The following is a 26,390-nucleotide window of genomic DNA, read 5'->3' as shown; positions in this document are numbered from 1 at the left end:
TGTTGTAGTCATACAAAATAACCGCTTTGCAATGTAGTACATACGTAATAGTTTGTAATAATAATAATAGTATCAATGTACAAGCCCTATTCAAGAGTATACTAAAACCCATTTACAACAACAGCCTTACTACAACTACGCAGAACAACTAGCATTAGCAGTTTTGTAGTTTCGTAGAATCAACCTTGTCAACGTGCAGTCATATTGTAGGCGCGAAAATTTATTTTTGTGTACATTCCGCAACCGAGTTAGGAATTGCGGCTAGAAACTCACAAATTGTTATCTTTTTTAGATCTGACCATATGTTGTCAATCAATAGATTTCGCAATGACCGTCTAAAATTTATTTATCAGCCTAAGGTTTCGGTAAGTGTTGTAGCTCTTTCGAAGTCGACACTAAAAAGCGTGTTGAGACTGAGGAACTCAGGCTTAAGAGACTGGAAATTCCCAGCAGTTTCTATTTAGGTTGGATAAGAATCTCTTGTATTGCGAGCTCAGAATTCAAGAAACTTTTAACATTCCACATATTACAGGTTGCATTTTTGAGCTTTTACATATAGAACTATATTTTAGGGGTTTGTATGTTTAGGCGGTTTGCTAATAAGTTATTAAGCAAAGAGCAAACTTTCTTACTAATAAGAAAACATTTTGCATTTAGCAATGAAATGTCGTGTAAAATCGTCGGCTATTCGTGCTGTTAGGGAAGAAACAAGTTTGAAAGAAGAAATTTTTCAGAATTCAAATTAAAAATGTCATGCAATTACTAGTAGATCATGATTAAAATTTGCTACGTGTCTTTTATTAGCGTAATGTTCAAATTCGCGTTTGGAAGATACAAGTGAGATCTATTCATGCTGATAAATTTGATTGAGCTAATAGATTTGGGAGTGGGTAATTGTGTATAGCTTTAAATGACATAATGCTGTTTTTTACACCTAAGCATGTATACATAATGATTTTAACTTTAGCAATCAAAACCTTCATGAAAAATCTAAAAACAAGTTCATTACAAATAAAATACAGTAAAAAAATATTTCCAACCTTCATCTTACATTTTCATCAGGCTCCTGAGAAGAATATCACAGTCTGTCTCACTAGACTTGAAGTTTCATAAAATATGTCTGTTTGTTGTGTCAATACCCAGTCATTAGCTTGTCTAATTGTTATGTCCACTTAACTGATTACTTTGCTTTCTATGGTTGCAGTTCTTTTGTTGAGAATAAATAGGGATGTTGAAATAGTTTGTACAAATTGTTAAATATGACATGCTTGTTGTTAGTGATGGTAGTTTGCCTTTATCTAGTTCTTTCTTGACTTTCTATCTTTGAGTTTTGGCTAGCTTCATTTACTGTTTCTCTTTCTTTCTGTTTTCCCTGTTCTCAAACTCTAGCTGTATAAATGTTGCCTGCCGCTTGACTTGTTTTTTGAGTTTACATTGAGCTTCTGTAACATAGTAATAATTTCATTAGCGTAAATTTCAACACTGCATAGTGTTTTAAGAGTTCACTTTGTAAGCTTTGGCAGGATTTGACAGTGTGATGATGTTATGGCATCTTACGAGCGCGTCTAACGAAGTACTTTTCTTAATTTATTTATTTAGCAGTTTTCATTTTAGCTTTTATTGTTAAGCTAATTTTAAATGCATATCTTTATGTTTGTCTCTGAAGAACTAGCCATCCATTATCTTGCTGGGCAGTTACTTTGTAGGTAGCATCTTTTTATAGCACATATAATGAATTAACATTTATTCTATACAACAGTATCATAGTTACCATAAGGTAGTTTGTAAGAATATTTGCTAGTGTCTTGTGTTATACTAAACACAAGTTACTGAATAAATTTGTCGCTTGATATGTCATAGTACTAAAACCTAGCAGAAGAGGACAGCCTGCATAACACATCAGTCACAAAATGTATGTCCTAAAACTAAGGGTTAGATACAAATTTTTAATGTGCCTGTCATCTTATCTTAAATGACAGACTCTGCTTTAGCCCTGAAGCTAAGTTTTATTTGATAAGGTGAATTTTTAGTTAAAAACCAGACGTGCTTATCACTTTCAAGGCTCCATGTTGTAGATTCTTTTGTCACCCTGCGTTGTATTGAAACCAAACCTATTTTTGGCAGCAAACTTTGTTCCTGATTGCTATATATTCAGCAAATAGTTGTACTAGTTTGACAAAAATAAAGTGCAAACAACCCAAACTGCTTAACTGTTGTGCTGCTAGTACAACATTAACTTGAGAGTACATTATTAGGTGCAGATCATCAACAAGATGGCTGACTTTCAAGTGAGTGAGGTCTACAGATGTGGGTATTGTTACCAACAGTTTAATTTTATGACTGACCCTAAAGAACTCCCGTGTCACCATGTCTTTTGTAAAACGTGTTTAGAAGGGGACTACTCAGAACATACCAATATCAAATGCAGGTCTTGCTTGTAAGTAAGATATTCTCTCAATTTCTTAAAGCTAGGTTGCTAATAGACCTGGTTATTATATATTTATTTTACAATTATGAAGCATGGTAAATAGTTATTATGATACTATTCTAAGACATATTCATCATGGTGTCTAACAGTGAGGATTAAACACACGCACGCACACAGACACACTGTATACAGTATATGTAATGACTTCTGCAGTTGAGACTTTGCGCTATATACTGTAATCTCACTCTATTCTCTACAATATTATCACACTCACATCAGTTCAGTCACTAAATACTGTTCTTAGACTACCATCTTTAAAAACTCTAATTTGATCATACTCAACCACCTCGTTTATGAGCACTGAGTAATGGTAGTTCCCTTAATGCATTAGTTTGTAAATTGCAGAGATGGGCTAAATGAATTGAAGTGATTCTTTGGTATCTCGTAGTTTCTGTAGAACTGAACTGATTTAGTGTATCATACTAGTAAAATGAACTGAATCGGTTCATTACTGTCATCATAGACGAAATGACTCAATGCTATATTATAATATGAAAAAGTCAGCATAGCTTCTCTTCATTACTACTGTAGGTATGATTATTTCTGTGTTGAAAACTTTAATCACAGATGGTGATATTCTAAGTAAAGCATTTGATTTCTACCGAAACAAAGATATTGATAGAGCCCAATGTTGCCAGTTGCAGGTGTTTGCACAACATCTCGATATTACTTCACATACTTCATTGGTCGATTATATATACTACACACTAATAGAGTAATGGAAAGTTCCGTAGTTTGCCTACGCGCTGGCAACAAGCTTAGTTAAACTGCTTTTATCGCAGAGCATGCAAATATAATTTGGTTAAGCATATACAAGCTAATCATCCAAAGAGGTATGTTTGTTTTCATGCTTTTAATTTCATAGTTATATCTATTGTTTTGTCTTCATGAATACTATTCTTAAATGATATGCTACAAATGGACTCTATAAAGACTAAAGTATATTGATCATTTAGACAGAAAGCTTTGAAAATGGCTCGCCTTGATTCCTATACAAAAACATGGATCACAAATGACAAAGTTTATAGATCTCACCAAAGATTTTATCAAATTATAATTAATGCATTGGGATATTATTCTGCTAAAAAAAACAATTAATTGTTGAAATCACAGCTAAAGATCATGGCTTGCACGGTTTTTTTTGTTTTCGGTTTATTATTAAAAAGAAAAATTTTAAACAGTTATTTTTGCCCATTACCTACACTTATTTCTGCTGGTGAAGTTCTCTAACATTGGACATAAGATATTTGTTAAGACTATATTTTGTCTACCAAAGAATTTGTGTCTGAATTTCAATCAAATCACAGACACAATAGCGTGTTTCTTTTCCAGGCAGTTTTAATAAACTACAAACATTAAAAATAATTGTTGTTCGTCAAATGCAGTGATTTTCATTGCTGCTAAATTTTTGCAAACTCAAAAACACTTTAAATTAAAATTCCGTCACCTCTTGACCTATCAATGATCCATGACCTATAAAAGTTCTCTGAGCTCTAGCTTGTGCCACAACAATACAGAGTGTATGTCAACCAAATATTTTTCCGTATGGCTTGTTTTCATAGGAGCAAGCAATGAAATCAGTTGGGAGAGAGTTGATATTTGCTATATAAACAGTCAAGAGACTTGGTTAATGTGTGTAAGTAGGTTAGTCAATGCCGTTTATTGTTGTTTTCATGCATTATCATTTGCCACTTTTTTTGTAAGAATTGATTTTGTCTACATGTGAGACTTGAGTTGAACCAATTCATTCAAGTTAGGATGCCTAAAGAATAAAAAGCGTAGTTGTGGCGTTTTGCGGTGAATTGTGAATTTTTACACAAAATTTGTTGCAGAAGAATTCGGATTGAACTGTTATTCTTTTGATGAGAATTGAATTAAATCGAGTTATTTAAATGTCTTAAAACATCTCCAGTAATATGAACTGATGTATTATATCTACGAGTTTGGTAAAGGGTAACTGTTTACTGGACTACTACATACTTCACAGTACAGTGAGCCCTCGTGTAGCATCTTATAGCAAAAATGTTGTGTAGAGGGGTATAGAAATATTTGGTAATCATATAACGCAAACGTCTCTGGACTAATTACCTCATAGTACAGTGTGCCCTTCCCATATGACTTAATCCGATCCATTGTTGACATCGTATAGCGAAAATGCTGTATTGAAGGGTATAGATACCCATAGTAATAATTATATAATGCAAGCAACCCCTGGTAAAAATCAAAATGTTATATGAGTACTATTATACATATTAAATGTTAGCAACCTAAATGAGTTGAACTTACTATACACACATTCAAAGGTAAGTTTTAGTGCATATATGTACATAATTTCAACTATTTCACTGCACTTCAACTTGTTCATCACTAAGATTTTATTACCCATCTGTCTTCAACTCCTTTTCCTTATAACTTTTAGCCAACCTCATTAAAAGCTTCTGTAACCTCATTCGACCACAAAGCCCGAACGATGCTGTTTCATAATGGTGTGGGTTTTTGGAAGCAAAAGATGGGAAGCTGTCTAATACCTGACCCTATGTTCAAAGGAATCGCAATGCCAACTTTGCTACCAATTTTGAAGGGAATTATTGCGAACCGCTTTGCTTAACACGAGGAATGTCCAATTGAGAGAAATCAGACACCATGCTGTATCTCTTTCAGACTTTGTGAGAAGGCTTTCGGCGAACAGAATGTTTGCATCTTTTTCATTTCGTCGTAATATAAGCACAGACAGCCAAAATTGAATATCAAGCAATTTATTTGTGTGAAAAAATAGGATTCATATGGCAAGAACAATAAGTCATCCTGTCCAACTTTGTAAGGCAAAAAATTTATATAACAGGGCTATCCGAGAGTACGCTGTATAAGGCACTGGAATATACTAATAGATTAACAAACAAAAATTACATATGCACCAAAGATTGACTGCAAGCATACATGGTGAGACAGCTAAGGGATATTATGGGAAATGAATTGTTTGGGAAAACTGCTTAAAAAGAAGTTCCGCAATACACAAACGTGCCCTCAATGACTGCCACCCTAATTGAGGAAAGCCACAGATAGCTAGGCCAGGTGCATAATATGGAGCATCACTAACTCCCCAGACATTTGCTATAATCACAGCACCAAAATGGAAAACATAAGCAAGGCAACCCAGACTGAGTTTTTAAAGTGTAGTCAAAAGGACGAGGAGGAACATCAATTTTTGCTCATGAGAGCTACCAGCATTATGGAAGGCTGCAATATTATTAAAACCATTCAAATCAAAACCAAAATTTACACTGAATGTCGAAGAATAAAACACATGCTTGTCCCAAAATGCTATTAGATATTCCCGTCTAAAAAAGTGAATAACCATACAGAAGATAAAAATGGCAATGACACGCTTGTATTTAGAATTACAAACTAATTACCTCTTCACCTTATTTATTTTTAACTGATATTTAGCTATCACAAGTTGTTACAACATTAGGTACATGTATCTCCTTAAAAAGAAATTCTATATTACTTCCTTTCATATTCTTATATAGAACTGAGTATGATATGAACACATTTGATGAGTTACCCTCAGCACAGTTGACTACTCAAGAGGGTGTACCACCCGCATCACTGGTCTGTGACAGTCACCACTGTAATGAACAAGTTGCTGTTTACTATTGCAATGAATGTTCGCTGAAGATGTGTGACACCCATGAGCAGGTTGGTTTGCGCATTTGGAAAGGGAAACTGAATAATGGTAAACGCATCGCCTAACTTTCATACTTTCGAAAGCCTCAATGTGTTGTGTTAAAACTTCTCGTCGATTTGCACATTCTAAGTCATCTTTTATAGTTAGCTGGTCTTTCAAGTTATATGGTAATATATTCAAAACAATTGCACTATTATTAATACTTTAACTGTTATGCCTGATATGTTGCAAATTTACTAACAACAATATAGTAATTATCCCACAAACAAACGAGCGGAGCGAAGTTTGAGAGTTTTTGTGATAAATTCATGTGCACACAACCTACGAAAATTATTCATCAACAACGTCGCAAACCCTTGCATCGAAATCTCATCAACAAGTTTAACCATTTAGTATAATACCAAAGTATAATAACGCTACAAAACACATATAAACCTATTTAAATATGTTACCAAGTCTTTGAAAGGTTACCGCAATATCTTAAAACTAACCCATCTGATCGGATTATACATAAATAGGCAGATTAATTCGGCCAAAAATCTTTATTAAAACTGGCCAAGCCTTACTTTTATCAAAATTAAGACCGGCCATCAAAACGCCGAGCGGCAGAGAATAGAACCATTAAGTTGTGCGCATTTCACGAAAAAATAACGTGCACATTTCACCAGTCTATAGCATTGCCGAATTGCCGAAGGTTTCTGTAATTAACTTAGAAGTACAAAAATCATTTCTTTTTTGCCGATTTCAAAGTAACTGACATTTTGGAAACTTTTGAGTACTTTGGTACTCTAACTGATGTCCAAAGCAATGAAAGTAAAGGAAATGACGATGATATTTTTTCTAATGATTCTTATGAGATTATTACAATATTTAATTATGAGTTTGGATGACTATTGAAGTGTTATAGTCACTAACAACATCGATGATGGGCAATATGTTACTGTTATTATTTCTAAATAGTTTTGTTAAAAAAATTTTCTTAAAAAAATATAAATATCACAACTCCTTGATATTGTTAGCTATGACGTTTTGAAATGTAAACAAAATTGTGCATTGGTTTTCTATTATTACTGTATTACTATATTAATAATATTGGTTATTCTAATAATATCAGTTAATTTTACTTCTAATATTGCATTTCTCCTATAGCAAAGGGAGAGATATAAACATATAATCTTTTCCTTTCATTATTGCTGTTTGTCATGACCAAACACTTTTTTAAATAGGTTTTCTAAAATTCTATATAAATATCACAACTTCTTGATATTGTTAGCTATGGCGTTTGGAATTGTAAAAAAAAATTGTGCATTGGTTTTCTATTATTGCTATATTAATAATATTGGTTATTCTAAAAATATCAGTGCATTTTACTTCTAATATTGGCCAATATGGCATTTCTCCTATTGCAGGGGGAGAGATACATGTATAAACATATAATCTTGTTCTTTCATTATTGCTTTTTGTTGTACATGTATATAATATCACCCACACCCAGTACATTACAGCTACCATTGTAGTTATCCTATTGCACTACAGTGTCATTTGACTGCTAATATTGCATTTCTCAACCATCAGTACCCTTTCTTTTTTCCAATATCACTTTGGTCGTGGGCGGTATGACAGGGGAATTTCTAGTTGTATTAAAAATCTGATGTTATAAATACATGTGATTATTGTTATCTGCACCTAACACAACAGCATATGCCCTTACTTTATACGTTTTTGGTTTCAGATTCATGAGTCTTTGTTTGCTGATCAGCACCAAACCATGCCAACTTCTACATATCAGCTGCATCCTGGGACATACAAGAGGGTCTTGTGCCAGCAACATGGTAGAGAAGTACTTGAAGTTTGTGACAACTGCAACCACATGGCCTGTATAAGATGTGACAGAAATGAAAGGAGCTGTCAGGGTAGGCATCTTTCAGATATGTATGTATATCTATATATATTTCTCAAATATGTCCGTGGATCTGTCATTCCGGATATACCTATAGCGCACGCTGACTACTTTACTTATGCAGCCACGCGTTATGATGCTCCTGTTGAGAAATATTTTTAGTAAGGTACAATTACTATATCTGGGGTCAAGGCCATTTTTCTCGCACAGACAATTGTATTTTCTTGATTAGGAATGAACTCTACATTCTCTCACTGTTCAGTCAGACAAAGCCAGTCCGATATCCCATTTTTATATTTGTACCAGTGTCGAGAGGTACCATTCAAAGTTTTGATAGATAGCTTCTGGTGGAACATTAACCTTTTTATACACATGCAAACACGCTTCTATGCAAAAATTGTTATTATTGATTCTACTGTACATATTCAAAATTTTTATTTTGTTTTCTCAGTTTGTATTAATTGTATCATTACCGAATCATATTTTATTATAATCCTAACAGAACCGACTTAATGTAGCTATTACTTGCTAATTATTACACATTTACATCTAAACCTTTTTATAGTTGTTTTATCTTTTTTAATTTAGTTGATCTGCTCGGAACCTTTTTGTTACATCTTTTAAATATGTTGTTATAATTAGGTCAAATACAAATAAATTTTCTGTCCAAGGATTTTTTTATTACCCTCGCAACGCCGGGTTGTGCAGCTAGTATATTTAGATATTTACGCATGCACAGCTAGTATTACTGAAACTCTACTTGAAGACAACTTCACACAGAAAATAAAATCTCAGTAAGGGCACAAAAATAATAAAATGTGTGGGAAGAAAAAAAACTTATCTAAAAGCCACTACAAGTCTGTTTTGCACAATGGCACTCTTCTGAGGATATGAGGCAAATCCGTTAGTCACCTGAAGAGCGTAGTTGTGTAAAAAAGATTTATAGTGACTTTTAGATAAGTGTTTTTTTTTCTCCTACACAATTTATTATTTCCACACATATGCATATACTTCTCCCAAATTGTCATCTTCCTCACCGGGATCAGTATTGGACAACAACTGTATTGACAACAACAAGTGTCAATGCTGTTACAGTCGTCGTTTTATTGTCAAAGTTGTTATGTACTTGTATGATCGCTAGTCATGAGATGCAAAGGATGATAGAGTAAGAACTCTCTACATAAACTCTGGGTAATTAAATAGACAACTATGTCAGACTGTCCGACTGATCAGAGTTATATCAAGTAGAGCATGGAATTAATTGTTGGGCACTGACTTAAGAAAAATCTCTAAGTAGTTACACATAAAAAATTTGGCACTAAAACTTTTTTTACAATTATTGATGTATAAAGAAACAAAAATTCTGTGGTTGTTTCCTAGGTGTCACACAAAATCAGACTTATAGCTATTTTAGCAAGTCCCAATATAATGCTTTACCTAATCAATGTCACTATGCAAAAAATTTTTGTTTATGAGTTATCAGTATTTTAGTATAAATCGATTTACTTTCTGTTTACAGAAGCTGTGAAAAATCATGCTTTCAGTTCTCTGAACAGCTTGAAAGAGGAGATAACAATGCACTTCAACAACCTATTCGAGACAGCTCGCGCAAAGTTAACAGAGATTTGTAAGACTGACAAGAAGATATGGAATGTTCTAGATGAGGAAGAGGTTGAGTGTGCTAAGAGAATAGAGATGATAGAAAGAGTCCGTGATGAGCAGGTAGCTTATTATGGTGTATTTTCTACTAGTGTTGCAAAGTTCATTTTCATCACTTAAATGAAACATCAATTTTTGGAGCGTGTGCTTATAACAGATTGGTCGCAGAGTGATTTGAACATGTCTTTTCCAGTAATCGAGTATTTTACATAAGATTCAGATTGAAAACATGAGTTCATCATTCCAAATCTGTTGACTGTGATAAACAGCATCCATTCAAATGTATCACAAGTGCAACATAGTATTAAATCTTATAGATTATGTTTGGTTTCAGATTGAAATGATTATAGAGGAAAGTGAGAAACTAAAAGAGCAGATTTATGAGTACCAGAAAGAGCTGACAGATCAAGTAGAGTCATACAACACAGAGTTGATGGCTAAAAAAGAGAGACTGGAGAAGTCATGTACAGAAGTAAGGAAGTGGTTGAGAGAGAGTCATGTGACTGAGAAGGTGGAGCAGAAGCAACAGATGACAGATGAGCTGGTAAATAACACAGATGTCATGATTGACTGCCCACTTACTAGGACTCCAGCTCTTATACACACTAGTGAGTACATCTAGTTACTTTATTATGGGAAATGTGAACTTAAATCGTTGATAATTTAAAATAAAGAGTTACAGTAGTGTTGGAAATAGTGTCATATATTAACCAATAAAGTGCTGATCATTGAATAATCAGTATCACTATTGATCACTATCTAAAACTCACACAGTAAACATGGACAGGTGCATTAAATTGTGAAATCTGTGACTGTATGTTGGAAAGAATAACCAGACTTGCTGAGTGTTGGAGTGTTCTCTAAGTAGTTATCATGCCAGAATAGCCACAGAACATTAACAAGTTTGGTTATGATGTTATAGAATATTTATTAAGTCATAACGTAGTAAATATTATCACCGAGTAAAGAATAATAAATGCTTTTTGACAACAAAGGACTGAGTGATGATGTCTTAAAAACTTCAGCTGTAAGTATAAAAATGGGCCTTTCAAAGCTTTTAATATTTCACCTAGGTTAATCCACTATGAAAAATAAAAGAGCGTTTTATAGCAACCTTGAGCCTTAAAAAATGCCTATAAAAGGAATTGCACATAGATCAAATAGTATTTCAATAGACAGTGTAATATAATATGGCAGATGTGCTCACATTTGATATTGAGCTCTCTTAGAAATACACTCTATCGAAAGTATTATGTCCGATTATGATTAATAAAAATTACAAATATAACCTACATTCTACATTGTCTACTAGTGCCAACTAGTAGACAATTTAGTAGCAAATTTAGACAACATAGTAGCAACTTGCAACTACTCAACTTAAAGAATTAAACTTTGTGTATGCAGTACTTAAAGTATTTAATAGCCAATTGTGTAGTGTAAACTACCTATAAAGTAGATTTCACTTAAAGTAAAGCATTAATTTAAAAGTTTTGGCTTCGTAAAATGTAAAAAGTTTTACATAGCTGCAAGTGCTCAAATTTGAATTGAATAAGAAAAGTCCCATAGCTATCCTTAAAATATTGTTTTTGGTCTAATATGTGATCATTTGGTACAAATGTTGGAGTGTTGGGCTATACAATTCTGATTATTATGTTGTGTCACAGAACATCAATCTTCTAACTTAGCTTCTGACCAAGTGTAAAAGAAAGTGGAAGAACAGACAGACACTGATTTTACAATAGTAAATATTTGTGTTAATTTATTTTAAGCTTCAATAATATTTTTCCTTTTGATTATAGTTCTTGCTGTCTAAAAAAGTGAAAAAAGTCCTTTTGAAATAATATTGAAGTTGTACACTCTCCTTAACTTATTTTAAAATCACAGTAATTGTGAACTCTAATTCCAGTAAAATTTATGAGAAAAAAAACTGTCCATACAAACCAACAATACCACAGTTACTGTACAATCATTAAATGAAAAATAGGTTAGGTTTTCCTGCTTAAAGGGCCAAATAAATGAGTTAGGGATGATCTTGAATGGATTAGGCTGTTTGCTGTACTATATTGTTCATATAACTCAAAATCCTAAACTATAAACGTTCCTGGAGCACATGATTTACGTTGCAGGAATTTTTACTGTATGTAGCATATTTGATGAGGCACCACTTAAAGATGTGGTTGCGTCAAAAATATCGATTTAATGAAATTAATACCAATAAAAAGGTAAAATATCAGCTACAACTTGATGTCATTTTTTTCTTTGTAGACTCAGCCTGTATAGAGATATATGCGTTTGAATGAGCCCATCTATTTTAAAAAGCTCACATTCCAGCGGGTGCTTCATTGAGTGATACATCTGCAAAGAGTCGACGAGCAATAAATATAAGATTGCTTCATTAGCCGATCGTCAGCACAAAATTTTTATATAGGTTGTAATAAATGTTATTACTCGTAAAATGTGTTGTCTGTGATCTCAAATTTAGGGATTTTACTCTATTATTAAATCGCATGGACATCGATATTTACTAAATTAATTAGCATCGTTGCTTTAATGAATTACTCGATTGACACGTTTTATTGGCGAACAACAGAATTGTAAAAATTACTGTAAAGTTACGGCAAAGGTGACTTCACGTTTTTGGAGCATCAGGTGGTTAAAGTGCTACTGAGGAAGATAGGAGAATGGAGGTAAATTTATCTTTTACTTTGAGTCTCATATATGTATATATACTGTTGAGTTCACATTTAGATTATATTTCCCTGTTTGAGGTTATAATGTAATTTTCTGTGTGCGTGTGCGAGATACATATGTACATATATACGTATGCACAGTGAGTTCTTGACGATTTCTTTTTAATTCATAGCATCTAGCAATACAATGGCTTAGATTGATGAATATACTAAAGGTAATAATTTTAGTGCTCATTAATACATGTACTAATTAATAGAAATATAACTTTTTGCTATCACCAATCATTGTTTTATAACTTTTTATCGTTTCAACTAGCTATATTTGCTTGCTTCAAATTTTTTTTGGCAGTTTTAGCTAGTAAATTAGATTTATGATTTCACTTTACATTTTACTTCTCACTTGTAGAAAGTGAAGAAAATCGATCGATCAATGCACATTTTTAATTTCCAGAACCAAAGCTTCGAATCGTTGGCTTGGCGTACTTATGCTTTTGTTAAACATTTACTCATTTTTAAAATTACACTCGCAATCTATCGATACGCGTTAGAATGACATATCTATGAATGACATGGCATTTGTTTTATTGCATTACAGGATGCATTACAGGATTTATGCATTACAGGATGTTTATGTGGTCCCAACAGCCAAAGCAGCTTTGTCAGTGTGGAAACTGCCATAAATGGAAAAGAGAGACTCGAATGTGGGCTGCATAAACCATGATTGTTTTGTTGAGTTTGCTGCAGTAGATGAATTTGCCCTATTGTGTGAGCTGTAACAATGTGAGTGGCCACGACTTGGGTGGATATTTTTAATAATAGCTTGATGATGAAACGAAAATTTTTTTGTCTGTAAAATTTTAAATAACAAAATAATATTGTTGAAGATAATGCAAAACATGATTTGCAGAACATTGAATACATCATAGCCCCCCGTTGACACCTGTGCTGAAATCTTTTTCTGATACATGTAGATGGATTTATGAAATGCAATCAGAGTTGCATGGACAGGCATTTTTGCATAGCACGACTATTTGTTTAGTACTTGAATCAACTAATCAAATGTGACCAGTGAATTTTTTTACAAGTTGATACCAATAATGACTCGATAACGTTGGCAGTCGACTATACAATGTACATGACTTTTAGGGATGTAGTTGGTTTTGCCACATATTTTTTTCAAAAACAGGGATTGCTTATTTTACTTAGTAAGAAACTAGTTTTCCGCGTGGGTAATGATATACAGCCCCACCCTCCAGGATAGGCAACGGGCATAATGTAGGCAGGGCTTTTAGGAGGCTGTATATCATTAGTTTGGTTAGCGACGGAACTGTGCCGATACAAAGACCTTATTCTACATAATTTGCTTGACAGAATTACTGTAGACCGGTAGAATTGGTAGTCGGTACTCGATTGTTTACACATCATTTAGAAGAAGCTAATATGACAAGTTTTTAATTTCCCTTGTTTGAGGCATTTAATAAATTGGTAATAATGTATCTGTAGCTGGATTTAAAATTTTATTCTAGCCAACACGAGCAAATACAAGATAAAATATATGCCAATAGAGCCGCGTAGGACTACACTTTTATCGCAATAGCCGATATTAATACGAGAGATACAGACAGGTTGTATCACGCATTACATCATTTTGGGCAAGTCTGGGCATGTTTTTTTGGCCTGAGCGTTTTTATTGCAATCAATTTTTTTCAATTTTAGTCCTCAAATATCTTGACAGTGAGATACAACAAACAACATATCAACTGATAGACAAAGAACAATACTTTCTTTTAAAATGAACTCCGATTTGATGCAACCACATCTTTAAGGTTAATAAATGTATGTTTGCCCAGGTCATTTGTGATTTTCTTCTTTTAAAATTTTACTTTTCTTACCAATAATTACAGCGTACAATTAAAAAAAACTAAAGACAGGCTGCTAAATTTTATGTTAAACTTAATTTTTCAATGGAAATATTGGCGCCATAAAAAGTTCAAAATGAAACTTTAACTTTGACCTTTAACCTACGAGAACCAAGCACATTTTTAGATGTATCTGCATGAGTTTGATAAATACATGTATTTTGTTGATAGCAATGACATATGTTACACTACATAATAATGTTGATTCTTATAGGTAAACTACCATTCCAGCAACCAAAGTTAGCTGCAACCCCCACATCACTAACTTTCTTGTCTGAGCAGAGCACAAGTATTGGGTGTTACTCAGCTGCTTATAAAAGAAACAATGAACTTTATTTAGAATGCTATGATGGGATCAGAGTTCTGAATAAAGAATCTACAGAGATTAAGTCATTAATCACTTTTAAAGTTACATCCGTTCAGGTCTGTAATAACAGCACTTACATTATGGGTCGCAATGGAGATGAGAGAACAGTTTACCAGTGTTTGTCTGATATGAGCCTGAGAGAGAAGCTGTTTTCTTTCAACTATTTAAGAAATACTGCTTCTTTAATTGCCGTTAGTAAAAACTACATTGTTGCCGTTGAACCAGTTAAACAACAGCTAGTGCTCTACAACTTCTTCACCAGGAGTACAACGCTTTTGACTCCTCCCGTGTCGCCAAGTGATTTGCACTTTCTACTAGATAGAGAGCTACTAGTAGTGAGCAGAAGCCAATCCGCAATTTTTAGATGTAAATTAGAAAAAGACCAGCTAATTACCATCTGGACTTGTGGAAGACTGGACAAAGCCTATAGCGTCACCTCAGATGTTGATGGATTTATTTATGTTACTACTATTAATAGAAAAGTCATCTACATCATCTCTCCTCAAGGTTAGCTTCCTATAGAATATACAGACTACATACAATGTCTACATACCAGTACACATCATTGTAGACTGTAATTGAGTCTCTGACGTGTATAACTTACTATAACTCTAAGGTATCTTGTCCACACCATATTCTATCAACTGATTATCTGTGTATTATAGGTGAGATACTGAAGGAGATTAGTAGTGATAATCTACCAGACACAACAGGGCTAATACGTATTAGAGGAAGCGATGAGCTGGCAGTACCTACATGGGAAGGCAACTCCGTGCGCTTGTTTAAGATTAACCATTGATAACTCAACACAATGCTGGGAGGTTATAACATAAGTATATTATTATATTAATAAAACAATATTAATATGATTGATGATAATAAAGCGTGAATGTTATGCTATTCAAATAAAGAGTAAGTTGATTATAGATGTAAAGTCAACAACAGCTATGGGGCAACTAATTTCACTAGCTTTAGTAAACGATGACTACTTATACATAGCTGTTACATATCAGTTACCTTGATTCATATTTCTAATATGACATCCTTTTACCACAATCACTATGTTTTCATGACGAGAATGATGCACATTTGGGGCTGTTCGCAATTCGAGTTACTTTGTAATTGAGTGCTTCAATGAACATCGTGCAATTAATGCCAGCGCTTGACCCCATAAGTCAAGTATTAAGCTGCCTAATAACTCTATAAATAGCAATGCAGGCTTCTCTGGCTAAGCTAAGCAGCCATCATTCGGAACATCAGCACATGGAGACTGCTCAACTTGCTCATGAGTCGGACTGAACTGAAGTGAATTTAAACTGGATAACCTGCTCAATATTTTAATGCTTATCATTCGCAAGTGCCGTTTCCATCATTCGCAAACGGGATGGATTCGATAAAGATTTATGAATCACAAGACTCACTTAGCTTGCGGATTTATGTCGTTTCTATGATGCAGTTACCGAAAAACCTCTAATTGAACGCCATGGTGCTCTATTTTTCAACCCTTTCTTTAGTGGTGGTCAATTGGAGGTGGCAATCAAATTGAGGCTGGTGGTGTATTTTCAAAATGGCTCTTCAAAATTTGCGGAAAATACCTAAATTTAGCCCTATTACAAGCGAAGCAAATGTCGCCGATATTTTGCGTTTTTTTTCCGGTGGAGCAATTTTAAACTTTGTGGGTCCATTAAATCTGTTAACTTACCTCCAATTTGTCAAAGATCTATTAATATATATGCATCGAAAAACTGGAAAATCTCTTTACCAGTGGATATCTATTGCTTGCAATTAACATGCGATGATATGATAGCCAGTGTCCTTTGCAATTTGTTAGCATTTTGAATTTTTATTTCGTTCTAAATTTTAAAACATATTTTTTATTTTATATCTATATTTAACAATGTGCCATGAGAGCTCATTGTACTTATTTATATGTTTGCTACAGTTTGCAGCCAAAACTAGCTTTATGAGCAATAGAAGTGGAGTTATGAGCGTTGATCCATTGTTAGCTGGTGATAGCCGCAAAGGTGCTATTAAATAACATGCTATAAATCTGCATATTTATAAGTTATATAATGATAATCTATCAAATGATACATATATCTATTCATGAACAAGTGACAAACAAACCATACTTATTTTACATGCAGAAACAAACAATGACATTTTTAAAACAAAAAATATTTCCATCATTTGCTCGGATAGCTGCGTTTTGATTGTTGCTTGCGAACGTCTTCTAATTGTCTAATACCTTCCACAATACCGTCTAGCCTCAACTCTTCTTCTGCACTGCTGAACTAGTCGATATTAGCGTCCAAACAATATTGTGACAAAGCTTTTACACGCTGCATTAAGTTTGCATTAGGTTTACTGTTTGCTTGCTAAACGTAACCTTTGACCCAAAGCTTGCAAACCATTTTTATATCCATCTTCTTCGAAGTGTTAAAACCGCGTTACACAAGAAACTAATATTAGCCTGAGACAGTCAGTAATTATTTCTAGTCGGTGGCTTTCAAAGTTCTACTAAGGTAAATTTAAACTATTTTTTATATAGGTACATGTACTTCGAAGTCGAAAGACCGCGTGAAACAAAGAACTACTATTAGTCTGAGACAGCTATTGATTATTTTTATGGTTACATTTTCAAAGTTTTCACAAAAAAAGCAAAAATCTATAGAGTTGAACAACGAGAGAATTGATTGTTATTAATCTAAACGATTCATTATTAATACAATTTTATAGACACCTTTTTACTGATCACTTGACATTATGGGTTAATAACGATCAAATATAGTCAAAGTGGCGGTCAAATAGAGGTGGTGTTCAAATAGAGGGTGGCGCTTTATTATTCAACCCTGCTCTTGTAGTGGCAGTCAAATAGAGGTGGCGTTCAAATAGAGGTGGCGTTAAAATAGAGGTTTTACGGTAACCTGTAGATTGTCTCAAATTTGTGCATCATGCGTGGCAAGGAAACATAGTGTATGCATGGTCTGAAAGTCAGTGGCCATGCTGTGCTTATCAAAAATTAGTAGGATAAGCCACAACTGTGTATAAAAGTGTACAATTCAAGGCTGGCTAACTATAATATAAGCTATACAATAATTGACCACTACTAGCTAAAACTATAGGTCTGGATAGATGTGGAAGCAGGTAACAATATGTATATATAAATCTCAAATTTTCTCTTTGTGTAGTTTGCTTGTCCAGCTATATAGTTATTAAAACTTAGCAAAAAATATTTGCTTTATACTGGATTTGATTGCCAGACAATTATATGCTAAATCACAGAGCTACGAGAGATTGATGGATTCATCGGGCGATATATGTAGCTTAAGTAAGTGAAAATACGCTACTGTTCTTCGTTACGGCTTACTTTAATTATATGCTTGCTCTCCCAGCTTTTATTAGTAAGCTTACTCAAAATAGCCATTGGCAATGTGTAAGGCTAATGGAAAGTTGCAGGCAACTACATTACCACTCACGGCTTATAAGCCGATTTTAATACCTGTGTATTGCCAGGCATTCTGCTAGTTACATAACAAAGCAAAGAACATCATAATGAAACACTACAGATGCATGAGAAATCTTAAAATATTAAAACATATGCTACACCTGAAAAAGTGTCCTATATCTGCTTTGCTAATTTCATCAAGTCATATAGTCATACTCAGTTCAACAGAACCAAAAATAAAAATTCTTTTATTTATTTTCAATCATAGCATACTCTGTAGTTTTCCCACCTTCTTATTAAGTATATCTTGATGAATTTTTTTTTGGAAGCATTGATTCATCACCTCAGCCCTTACTACTATAGTGAATACTGTAGAATAGTACAGTACATCCACAAGCATTGATTCATCACCTCAGCCCTTACTACTATAGTGAATACAGTAGAATAGTACAGTACATCCACAAGCATTGATTCATCACCTCAGCCCTTACTACTATAGTGAATACAGTGGAATAGTACAGTACATCCACAAGCATTGATTCATCACCTCAGCCCTTACTACTATAGTGAATACAGTAGAATAGTACAGTACATCCACAAGCATTGATTCATCACCTCAGCCCTTACTACTATAGTGAATACAGTGGAATAGTACAGTACATCCACAAGCATTGATTCATCACCTCAGCCCTTACTACTATAGTGAATACAGTGGAATAGTACAGTACATCCACAAGCATTGATTCATCACCTCAGCCCTTACTACTATAGTGAATACAGTGGAATAGTACAGTACATCCACAAGCATTGATTCATCACCTCAGCCCTTACTACTATAGTGAATACAGTGGAATAGTACAGTACATCCACAAGCATTGATTCATCACCTCAGCCCTTACTACTATAGTGAATACAGTGGAATAGTACAGTACATCCACAAGCATTGATTCATCACCTCAGCCCTTACTACTATAGTGAATACAGTGGAATAGTACAGTACATCCACAAGCATTGATTCATCACCTCAGCCCTTACTACTATAGTGAATACAGTGGAATAGTACAGTACATCCACAAGCATTGATTCATCACCTCAGCCCTTACTACTATAGTGAATACAGTGGAATAGTACAGTACATCCACAAAAAATTAACAGCCAGCACTTACATTGTGGTAAAAGAAGACATGAAGAAGACAGGAGAATTATCTTCTCCTTTATGCTCTATTTATAGAAAATAACTGTTATATATACTATTTAAATAGCAATTAGAACTTAAAGAATAGGTTACCTTGTTCAAACATTTATTTGTATTGGCTGTAAGCCAGAAATGTGCTAAATAGAAATGGATAAAACCACTTGCAAGACAGAGTAAAACGTGCCTAGATGACTACTGTAACAATCCTGTTTGGAAGAATATTGATCCTGTTGCGAAAATCTATCTAAAAACATTACATAAGCAAAAATGGCAGTTCAGCTTAACATTACAGTATCCAAAATTCTGCTGTAGATACACATCAGTGTCAAAGAGCAGAGAGTCATGATGATTCTTTGTTTTAATAAATGGCATCGGTAGAAAAGTAAGTTGTAAATAGTAAGTGTGGACATGAAATAGATGAATAAAGTAAAGGTAATACAATTTTTGAGCTCTATTTTACATATACTTACATTTTAGCTCAAATCATATTGACAAATGCAGAACCTGGCTTATGAAGAATTTTCAAAAGTTGTACTTGCTTGTAAGAAAAACAAAACAGCTTGTCTTTTATAATGCTAACTAGCTGCAGTATACCCGTCAACGGGAACAGATTCACGTACAGCAAGAGGTTTATTGAGAGTTGTCTTTCATACTGTAAAACAACTCCAAGTATGCAGTCTACTGAAATTGTTGGGCTGATCAGACAGCATACGCAGTCATACATGTCAATCATTTTAGGGAGAACAATGGAAATCTGCAATGCATTTTACAGCCAGTCTACAATGCATCAGCCTCAAACCACTAAAATCGGAGTTGTCCTAAGTTTGTACAGACAACTGATAATGAAATTGACATTGCTAGGCAAACTGAAGTTGTTCAAACTGGCAGTATTGAAAAATTGTGCATGTTTTAGGAAATTCTACAAAATATTTTGCTATTGCACTGCTGAGCTATCACCAGCATTTATTGAATAGAGACATCTACATGCACTATACATGACTTCTACAGTTCTACATCGAATGGAGACTTCTAACACTAATCATGGCTCACCAGTTCTTCATCTATAGCCTGTGTTTGACATGGTATATACAAACAGTGTTGCAGTAATGTGGCTGTGTTAATAAAATTTGTCAGTAAAATTTACACGTATAACAGGACAGGCAGTAAGAGCTCAAGGCAAATACAGCATTAGCACCTTACAATAATAAAACATAAAGCCAACATGAGAGCCTTTTTATGAGACACAATAAAACAAATGCATGAAAATATATATATACTAAAAAATATGCTAGAAAATGCTGCATGTGGATAATAGGTAGGTATAGCAGTACATGAAGAATATAGCATGACACAATAATAACATAATTTTAATTTAATGCAGGCATGACATAACAATAAGACAATGGTAATCAACGCAACACTTGTGGATAGACAACATTTTTTGTTTTTCTGTCGGGTGTATGAACATACAGTTTTTGGCTTGTGCCTACTCTTGAGCAGGCAACGTACAGCTGGCCATGGCTAAAACAGGGGGACAGTAAGTCGATACCAGCTACTTTGAGGGACTGACCTGGCGACTTGTTGATGGTCATAGCGAAGCAGACTCTGATGGTGAACTGAATCCTTTTAAATTCAAATGGTAGATCAGTTGAAATAAAAACATATTCTCCTCTACCAGTTTGCGTAACAATTAGCCGAGTGCCACCACATAACTTTGGAGGATTAAGATTGCAAAGAAGCATGATCAGTGTTCCTATCTTTAGCTGCAATTTATGAGCAGGAAGTCCGGGCAAGTCCAGTAAATTTAAGAATTCCTAAGGATATTCTACAGCAGCGTCATCAATGAACGACGTATCAACAGAAGTGAAGGTTTTTGAATTGCCAGGTAGCTGGGCTAAAAGCTGTGAGTTTATGGCAGCAGCTACATCATTCCTGGGGCAAAGAATAGCTCGCTCAGATAAGCAATCAACGTCTTGGAACCTCTGTCGCAGATTAGGGTAAACGTTCTCCTGAAGTTTCTCAGTTGAATCCACAAAAGTGCCGTAGCCACCAAGTGACACCAAACCATCCTCAGCAAATGCCCTTCACCAATACGCAGCAGTCCATCAGCGAAATGTGCACATGTTTCGTCGCCAAGAATAGCGGCACACATGTTTCGTGTCAAATGCAGCTGCACAACAGACGGCCACAAAAATGATGATTTGATACATGAATTTATCTCATCAGTGGGCGTGCCTCTTTGACAGGCAATGTTTGGCGGAAATCTCCAGAAAGTAAAAGAGCTACCCCACCAAAAAGTCTATTATTTTCACGCAAGTCCTTTAGTGTAAGGTTTAGAGCTTCAAATGCAAGCTTGTGCAACATTGTGCACTCATCCCAGACAATAAGAACGCATCGTTGCAGAAGTTGGGCAGTTCCGCTGTTCTTTTTGATATTGCACACAGGATTCTCAGTTCTGGCCAAATTAAGAAGCAGTTTCAGTGCTGAATGCGCAGTGCGGCCACCAGGGAGTAAGGTAGCTGCAATGCCAGATGAAGCTACAGCCAAAGCAATTTTTCCAGACTCTCGTACCTTCGCCAATGTAAGATTGGTGACGAAGGTTTTACCGGTCCCACCTGGTGCGTGGAGAAACACCATACCGCCACTGCTTTGTTCAATTTTCTCCAAAACTGTGTTATGTGCAGCTCTTTGCTCTTTCAGCAGCAGCAGTTCATTGGTTTCAACATGGCGATGAAGCTCTTCACGGTCATATGCTGTTTCGCGTAATGTTTCCCTGCAAACAACAGGTTGCTTCACTCTAACAGGCCTGGGAAGTCTATAAACTGAAAGGTTGTTGTTTGAGACCTCGAGCACTTGGTCCTTGATGATTATAAGAGCAATATTGAACATTCTATCTGTGAACTGCAGTTGTTGATCCTGAAGCAGTTGTTGCTCATGAAACAGGATGTCTTCAGCCAAATGTTCCTTAAACTCTTGCCACAGTTGAAGAGGGTGAGAAAGCTGGCAGGTGCTCAACATAATGGCAAACAACTTGCGCAGTTGGGCAGGTGACCATACAGTTGCAGCTTCTTCCAAGGCCTCCCTCCACTGTGCATCATCTTCCAATAGCCCCAAACGCCTGCATGCTTCATGGAAAATGGCACAGACATGACCCTCAACAGTTCTTAAATGCTGAAAGAACATTGGGCCAACCACGTGATGCAGCATGATTCGAAAAAAGAAACATTCACGATTGTTGGGGTGAACAGTGTATAGCCTACCCGTGCTAGGGCATCAGTTTGATATATGCCAGGATGATCAGGCACTGCAGCTCCATGAACTCGTCTCTTCCAGCATTTTGTGGATGCGTCAAAGGTGTAATAGGCTGGCAATTGGCAGTAGAGAAGCGTCCTGACAATATCATCAAGTGTACAAAGCTTGAAAAAGGCTTTAAGGGTAGTGTCACGTGGTTCTTGAAGTTGTTGCTGAAGATTTTCTTCAGTGAAATACACTCTCTGGCCATTCTCAAGATGGACACTCAGATGCTGGACAGTCGGGTGTCGTGCATGAATGGGGAGACTGAAGATCCGCTACATTGCTTCATTTGCACAGATGTACCTTCCACTCTCATAGCGAGCTACTTCATCAACCTGTGCTCCATCTCTTTCCAAGCCGAACGCTGCTTGATCACTACCCTTATTGACATATTTGCAAATGTATTTGATGGACTTCACCGAGTTGCAAAATTCGACATTGATGTGAGCATTGAATACTTTGGCCTCTCCAACAGCTCGCAATGTGTGTTGTTTGGTGAAACCTCTATCACCAGCGGAACGACGACGATACAATGGATACTCATCTATGCCAGTAACTGTGTCTTTAATGAGAGCCTTAGGGTACTTTTTGGTACATGTGCAATCTTTCATGCAGGGTTAACCGCGGTTTAGCTGGCCACATGGACCATGTACCATGTGCTTGGTGACAATTTCGATCAGCTCAGGTCTTCCACTCGTTTTGGTATTTCTGCAGAAATGACACAATCAACCTGTTCTGGCCTGACGCGATCGCATAACCAAGTTAGAATGTGTGCATGAGGTAGTCCACATTTTTGCCATTCAATGGTGTACATATGGCATCGCACAGCGCCAAATATTGCACCGGTGGTGATGTAATCCATTAGTTGCTTTAGTTTTAGGTGAAACACTTTTGCAACCACATCGTGTCTGTCATAGCTTTGCTGACCAGGCAGCAATTCATTGAAAATCTCATCCTATTTGCTCTTGCAAGTAAATGTGATGAAGAGGTCTGATCTGCCGTAATGTCGCACATATCTCATGGCATCCTGTGTACGCTCATGCATGTAGCGCGGGCCACCAGTAAAAGATGAAGGTAAAATCAACATGTTGCCTAGTTGGTTTGCATTGCGATCATCAGCCACTGCATCACGCAGGTGGATGTAGTCATCAGCTTTTAGCCGTGTCTGATGGTGGCGGATAAAGCTAAGTCTTTCAGTTTCAATTTTAGCGTACATATCAACAGCAAACTGCAAAAACAGCTTTCAGCACCTGTGAATGTAGTTGAAGCTATCATCACGAACCATCAGTCTGCTAGCATAAAAATCCATAGTAGAAACCTTTCGTGTATTAGGCTCTCTCATGTGAATGTCAGTCTGTCGCAGCTGAAGGTTGTAGCCATCGTCACCTCGCCAAAAAATGAGTGGATACTGTAGGGCGTCATATGCTCTGTGCGTCTCAGATATCCTCTGCAGTTCATTGCTACGTAATTGCAGAACAATATCCCGCCGTCCAAGCTGCTGTCCAACTATTTGAATGGCAACTTCATTTATGACAGGAGCATTGAATCTCCTTTCATGCTCTCCAACAGGGTGTTTGTCAGCATGAATGACAATTCGCAAGTCATCCGTGTTTTCAGGCAGCCTCTCCCGAGCCGTTTTGAAATCACGCACATATTTATTTTGCTCGTGTAAAACATCCTGCAGCTCACGGATTACGTTTAATCGCACTCCTTCAACAATGCCACGCCGACGTTCTACCTCTGCCTGCTGGTCACCCATGAAATAGATTTGCAGGAACTGTGGTTGCTCACCCGGTATCGGAAGCAAGGATCCAATCAAATGGTAGACTTGACCCTGAACCTTGAAATTTGGGTTAAATCCACGCTCATCAATGGTTTTAGCTCCAACTGATGTCATTTGAAAACAGCTGTTATATTTTCGTATATTCTCCAAAAAATGTTCAGAATCAGGATTTGCGCCTTGGAATATGTGAGTCAATATAGGTGGAATATCCTCAGAGAGTGGTTGTAGGCGAACTTTCCCATTGTTGCAACAAATGCCTGGCCTCTCGTCTTTCCAACATAAGGCATTACATCTGAAACATGTTTTAGACATTCGTCTCTTAAAAAATTTCTGATGGGCCCTATACATTGTTGCAGGATTGTAGTCAAGTGCAAAGTTTTCTGCCCATGCACGGCGCCTGGTAGGTTGTGGCGGCCAAGAAGCTGTTGTAGTTAGTGTATCTTGCCGTGGGAGTCACTGCTGGGTCGGCTCAGCAGTCTCTGCACTTCTCGCAGCTGCAGCATCTATTCTGGCCTGCTCTCGATGTACCTGTGTTTGTTCAGCGGTTTCTGCTTTTCTAGCAGCTGCTATTCTGTTTCGTTGTAGGCGTAGCTGTGTTTGCTCTGCAGTTTCTGCATTTCTAGCAGCTGCAGTAGCAGTTCTGCTTCGTTGTAGACGTAGCTGTGTTTGCTCTGCAGTTTCTGCTTGTCTAGCTGCTGCTTTGCGAATTCGGTCTCTTTCTCTACGGGAATCAACCTGTTCTTGTGTTTGGGCAGTAGGCTTTTTGGGAGGCATTGTACTGCTTCAAGCGTTTCTAAAAGTGAATAAGATGGTGTGCTTTTTTGTAATATATGTTGCTCACTTTCTTATCACCGTCGCCTATCGCAATGCTTGGAGTGCCCATGCAAGTTTCGTAGTAGCTGTAGTTCTGTAGTACTCGTACCTGAAAATAAAGTAAAAGTAAGTCAGCTGCGGAAGGTAATGAGCATGTTCACTATCACGAACAGTGGCGAATCCAACGTTTTTAAGTAGTGGGTGTGTGGCAGTTCATAGACAATACAACATTGAATGAGAAGTGTTTACCTTTTTGAAGTAGACATTTAGTAGGTAAAACGCAGTAGCAGTACCCGTGCACGTTCTGTAGTTCTGTGGTACTCGTAGCTGGAAATAAAGTAAAAGTAACTAAGTAAAAGTGGGGAAGGAAATGAACATGTTTACTATCAAAAACAGTGGCAAGTCCAACGTTTTCAACCCTTTCACTGAAGTAGACTCATTTATGCATTTTCAATGGTCGACCGCCGTAGACGCATATTTGCGACTTTCCCAGCAATTGCTAGTAACTGAATTTTATTATTCTTTGATAACATAACCAACGATCTTTAGGAATTTTATGGTAGTGATAGTGTTGTCCTAAGATTTCTTTATAAAATTAGCCTAAAATTTAAGTTTAAATCTTTGCTTGAGAATTTCCAACTTGAAAACGAAGATTTTTTGTGCATTTTCATTAAATGCGTCTGAGTTAGAAAACAAATAACTACTTATGTTGATAACATTATAGCCAATTCACATTTTTGTGATTAAACAGATAATTAAAATGCACAAAGTATAGATACAACGAACTTTTGGCATAGCAGTGCTTGTTAACATGTTGGCAAAATCTATGATATTGTTATAGCTCTTTTTACTGCTTTTATAACTAAGGCAATGCTATAACAACATTATATTAAACCTAGCGTAGCTATCTCAATCAATCACAATTACTGATAAATGCAAGCAATGTAATAATTCAAAGTACCTCGAGTTCAATTTTCCTATAATTCAAATAGCGTCCTTGAGTTTATCTCGATCCCAGTGCGTCCACCACGTTGGAAATCGGGACTCCAAAAGAATACCTTTTTGTCCTCCGAATCTCCCACCTCAGGTTAGTTAGAGACGCTCTGCCAGCGTGTAACAATCTTATTGGATATTTCCTTAAACCTG

The 26,390-nt window shown here is 35.9% G+C and overlaps 2 protein-coding genes across 2 annotated transcripts in view; one reads left to right on the top strand and one right to left on the bottom strand.

The window, feature by feature from the left end:
• LOC137400858 (uncharacterized) overlaps positions 1 to 15,012 on the top strand; it is a 259,198-nt gene extending 244,186 nt beyond the window's left edge. Inside the window, exons 5-6 of the mRNA XM_068087201.1 lie at positions 14,559 to 14,767; positions 14,974 to 15,012. Of these exons, the coding sequence (XP_067943302.1) occupies positions 14,559 to 14,767; positions 14,974 to 15,012 (248 nt within the window). The remainder of the gene's footprint in view (positions 1 to 14,558; positions 14,768 to 14,973) is intronic.
• A 6,556-nt stretch (positions 15,013 to 21,568) lies between these two features.
• Positions 21,569 to 22,561, bottom strand: LOC137400857 (uncharacterized). Its single transcript, XM_068087200.1, has one exon. It carries the CDS (start codon positions 22,559 to 22,561, stop codon positions 21,569 to 21,571), a length of 993 nt encoding a protein of 330 aa, XP_067943301.1.
• Between the last annotated feature and the right edge of the window lie 3,829 nt (positions 22,562 to 26,390).

Source organism: Watersipora subatra, chromosome 7, assembly GCF_963576615.1.
Source record: "Watersipora subatra chromosome 7, tzWatSuba1.1, whole genome shotgun sequence".
Classification (NCBI taxonomy): domain Eukaryota; kingdom Metazoa; phylum Bryozoa; class Gymnolaemata; order Cheilostomatida; family Watersiporidae; genus Watersipora; species Watersipora subatra.
Note: the sequence above shows the minus strand (reverse complement) of the source record. Positions and strands in the feature narration are given on the sequence as shown.

Bases quoted from the DNA above. Each gene is read 5' to 3' on its own strand.
- LOC137400857 (XM_068087200.1), bottom strand. From the start codon at position 22,561: ATGCTGCATCACGTGGTTGGCCCAATGTTCTTTCAGCATTTAAGAACT.